Source organism: Echinops telfairi, unplaced genomic scaffold (genome assembly GCF_000313985.2).
Source record: "Echinops telfairi isolate 266 unplaced genomic scaffold, ASM31398v2 ScPeMD7_21;HRSCAF=78, whole genome shotgun sequence".
Lineage (NCBI taxonomy): Eukaryota > Metazoa > Chordata > Mammalia > Afrosoricida > Tenrecidae > Echinops > Echinops telfairi.
The window spans coordinates 14,042,888-14,047,450 of NW_022103918.1; the positions used below are offsets into that span (position 1 = coordinate 14,042,888).

The 4,563-nt window shown below is 40.6% G+C and overlaps 1 protein-coding gene across 2 annotated transcripts in view; it reads right to left on the reverse strand.

Moving 5' to 3' along the window:
• Nucleotides 1-4,563, reverse strand: part of TM7SF3 (transmembrane 7 superfamily member 3) — a 45,301-nt gene that overhangs the window by 4,953 nt on the left and 35,785 nt on the right. For both annotated transcript variants that reach the window (XM_045288474.1, XM_045288475.1), the window contains 2 exons: nucleotides 3,824-3,904; nucleotides 2,876-3,028 (listed from right to left, as the gene is read on the reverse strand). In XM_045288474.1, the coding sequence (XP_045144409.1) occupies nucleotides 2,876-3,028; nucleotides 3,824-3,904 (234 nt within the window). The remainder of the gene's footprint in view (nucleotides 1-2,875; nucleotides 3,029-3,823; nucleotides 3,905-4,563) is intronic.

The following is a 4,563-nucleotide window of genomic DNA, read 5'->3' on the forward strand; positions in this document are numbered from 1 at the left end:
ATTTTTAAGTAAATTGGGAATCTTAAGGTTGCAGCACAGACATAAAAATGTTGGCACTTCAAGGTCATCTACTGCCATCTATATAAAGAACTAGCAATTTACTTTCAAAAGGTCCTAGTCATTTTAAACCCTACCAAGATCCAAAGGAAGCCAAGGATTCAAATGACACCATTAGCTAACTGGACTTAACAGATACAGAACACTCCACCCCAAACAGTAACATATCTATCCTATTCCATTGCACATGGATTGACCAGGTTAGGTCACAAAATAAGTCTGGTAAATTTTAAAAGATTAAAATTATACATTGTATTTTCTCTGCCCACCAGAGTGACGCTTGAGATCAGTTTTTAAAAACCCTGTTATTCCACAAACAGAAATTAACACACTGTTAAAGTACCAATGGAGAAAGAGAGAAATCACAAACTTCTTAGAGTCAAATGAAACCAAAGCACAACATACCAAAATGTACAGGGTGCAGTAAAGGCAGGGATCAGAGGAAAACTCAGAGCAATAAATGCCTACATTAAAAGAGAGACACCCTGGTGGTGGGTTATGATTTGAATTCATGAGCCACTCCACAGGAGAAAGAGGAGGTTTCTACTCCCACGAAGATGTACAGTCTCGGGAGCCCAGGGGCAATTCTACCTGGTCCTAGAGGGTTGCTATGAGTCAGAATTGACTCGATGGCAGTGAGCCTGTTTTTTTGCTTATTTGTTCAACTTGACATTCCAGGAACTAGACATAGAAGAGCACACTGGCTAAACCTACTAGAAGAAATAACCAAGACCAGCCCAGCAATAACTAAAGTCAAAACCAAAAACATAATCAATAAAACCAGAAATTAGTTCTTTGAAAAGATCGATACTTTTGGAAAACGTTTAGCAGGGCTGAAAGAAGATGAAAAGCACAAACTTAAAAAAGGCAGTACTACAACTGACTTAAATATAAATAATCACAGAATATTATGAACAAGTACATGGCAAGAAATTGGATAAGCTAGGTGAAATGAACAAATTCTTAGAAGCACACAACCTATCCCAAATGACTCAAGAGGAAATAAAGTCACAACAGAACCACAAGTAGAGACTTATTAGTGCTCAAAACAACAAACAAAAAGTCCGAGACCAGATGACTTCTTCACTGGGGAAGTCTGCTAAACTTTCAGAGCCCAATTTAAATTAATACTATATCTAAAAAAACAGAAACAAACTGAAGCATTAGTCAATGCTGACTCACAGCAACCTCCCAGGGAGTTTCCAAGACTAGCTGTGTACCAGAGCTGAAAGCCCAGTCTCTCCCTCGGAGTAGCTGATGCTTGCAAACTGCCGACTGGGTGGATGGCAGCCCAACGCATAACCACCAGGGCTCTTTTCCGTTTCACATAAACTCCCCAAAAGTAACGAAGGATAATTCATTAGTTGTATGAAGCAAACAATCAGATAAAGACAAGAAATTTACATATGCAGGTAAACACAAAACTCGTCAACAAATGTAAATTGTTAGTAGAAAACTGACTTGCTCTATAAGCCTTCACACACAGACACAAACTTTAACAAAATACTATGAACAAACCCCAAGAACATAGTAAAGGAGTCATACAGTATGATCTCACATCCCTGTCAAAAATCAGTTGACCAGTGACCAGTGGAATAGAATTGAGAATACAAAAATGAACCCATATATCTATGGTCAACTTTTTTTTTTAATTGCTATCATAGGTTGAATTGTGCCTCTCCGAAATGTGTGTCCAGTTGGCTGGACCATGCTGCTTGGTAGTTTGACAGTTATGCAATGGTACAGTGCAGCAGTTATGTAATAGAACCCCCACCCCACCCCCAGCCTGGCCCCAATGCCATGACATGCTATGATATGATATAAACCAACAAGGGAATTAAAGGTGAGATGTAACACCCTTAGCCCCATCATAGTCCTGATATAAGGGGAGTTTCCCTGGGGTATATGACCTGTGACATCTTTTAACTTGCAAGTAAAAAAGATAAAGAAGGTACTACCATACCCTCAAGAAAGATGAACTGGAAGTGGAGTGTGTCCTTTGGATCTGGGGTCCCTAAGAAACTCTTAGATCCAGGGGAAAGATCCAGATGCCAAGACACAGAGATCTCAAGGAATGCCTCCAAAACTCCAAACTCACTGTCATTGAGTTGATTCCAACTCATAGGGGCACTACAGGACAAGGTAGAACTGATCCTGTGGGGTTTCCAGACTGTTAACTATGTACAGAAGTCTTTAACAAACAAAGCTGTTCGTTTGGAAGGCAAGAAGCCCAAATTCAGACAGTACTAGATCTCAAGGAAGGCTGTCTCCCTAGGGGCTTTAGGGAAAGGTCCTTGTCTCTCCATCATCTGTAGACATTCAAGGAAATGTTGAAGCCTAGTGATAAATACTAGTGGTATTTCCGATAGCAACACTGAAATGGAAACTAGGTCCAATCAGGGGGAAAGTTAACTTACGAATTAAGCCAGTTTAAAAGAAATTAGCTTGAGAAATTCCCAGAGCCCTTCCTGAGCCGCTAACTGCCCTGGATTGTTAGCTGCCATCAGAGTCCCTCTCAGGGAGACCCCACATCTGCAGAGTAGACCTGCTCCATGGGGTTTTCGGGAGACCCCACATCTGCAGAGTAGACCTGCTCCATGGGGTTTTCTTTTCTTTTTCTTAATAGGGTTTTCAAGTCTTTGGCTTTTAGCAAGCAGATCGCTAGACCTTCTTCCCAGGCTCCTCTGAATGGACCCGAACCACCAACCTTTCTGTTAGCAATGAATGCATTAACTGTCTCTACCACCTGGCAAGTCCAATTGAATCTAGACGGAGCAAGTCAAGTCTCTGAAGCGCTGATCCGTTCCCCCTCTCCTACCCAGTGGAGTGAAGAATGTCACTGAAGAGACGAGGAAGCCCAGCACTAGTCCAACACATATCATGCAGAACATGAGGGTTCCAAATCGCCACCACGTAGCCACCAGGAAGATTCCGCCAACACTCCCAGTCACGGCAGTTAGAATCAGACGAACTGTACAAAGGGAGAAGGTGAGCAATTTGGTCATTAGCAATCATCCCAAAATCATGCTTAGATGCGTGATACTAGAGCCAGAGCCAGCCCCAGCCTTTCTTTTGATCAGGCACCAGGGGCTCTGAAACCAGTGGTTTCAGGACACAAGCATGGATAGGCCCTCTTCTAGGAGAGACAGGGTCTGAGCTGTGGAAATTTGCCAGAGAGCTAGGCCTCACAGGGCTGGTGACAGGCTTGGCTTGACACAACTTGGAAGCCAGAGCTGATCAGCCTTCTGTTAAATGTGTTGGCAAAAGAGAAGGGTATTTGCTTTGAAGGAAAAGATAACCTTAACATTTTGATCTCTGTAAATTTCCTACCTTCAACCTATCAGTAGGTTATAAACCTATAGTTTATAATCAACAAAACCCTTCATTTCTCTAAGTTTTTATATGAGAGCATTACCTATAGACTCATGGAAGGTGTTTGTTGAAAATACATCTGGTGTATGGTTTGTTATACTATATGTAAGAGTCCCCAGTAAAATTATTTCTTTAAAAAAAAGAATGACAGAAAGAAAGAAAACGCATCTGGGGCCCAACCCTAAATAGCTGAAGGGATTTGCCCTGTACATGCAGATTAACATGAGATGGGGTCTGAATGAACAGTGTACCAAAAAACACAACTTTCCAGGAGAAGTGGCCTTCTCTTTTACACAGATAGGACTCCCTGCCCACGACTGGTCAAACGATGGAAGGCATGTAAGTAATGTTCTCCCGGGTGAACAACCAATTAGACTACAGAGTTTTCACTTACCATCATATTTAATAGGTGTCAGTCTTGTAATCAGTATATAAAAGAAGAACCCCATGAAGATGAAACCTATGAAGAATAATTCTAGAGCAAACCACCGGGAAAGAAAAGAGAAAAGAGCCTACAGTTAGGAGCATTTACAATACAATTCAAATATCTATAAATAACAATACATGTTTAAACTCCTGGAATTTATACATCAGGGCAATTAGAGAAGAGGAATTATAAGCTAAGAGGAGAAATTGAGAAGTCATTGGGAGTAAACATTATTAAATGGATAAAATATTAAAGTGTTAGCTACAAAGCACACTTTTAAAAATGCAGGTCAACTTCAGTTATGAAATGAGTAACTGTCGATTTCATAGCTCATTGAAATATATTTATATTTCTAAAAAAAAATAGCACTTTTGTCACGAAAGTCAGTTCTGAAATTCTACACTAAATTTCAATAGTCGTATAGGCAAACATAAAAATTAAAAGCTAAAATAAAATTTGTACTATATTCCCAAACAAAATGGCAGACAGCAAGGTATCGGTTAATTTTTGGTTAGCACATCATTGTACACTTCAAATAATTAATACCCTTCATATGCTCTCCGCCCAATTATTCAAGAACGAATAGAGTAACTGGGGCAGGAGGGGAATCAGCTACCACTGTGTCCACGTCATCTCTAGGGTCCGAGCCCGTGTATCAGAGTGTAACTGCTCCAAAGCATGGTTAGCAGCTAGTGCTTTGGAAGTAG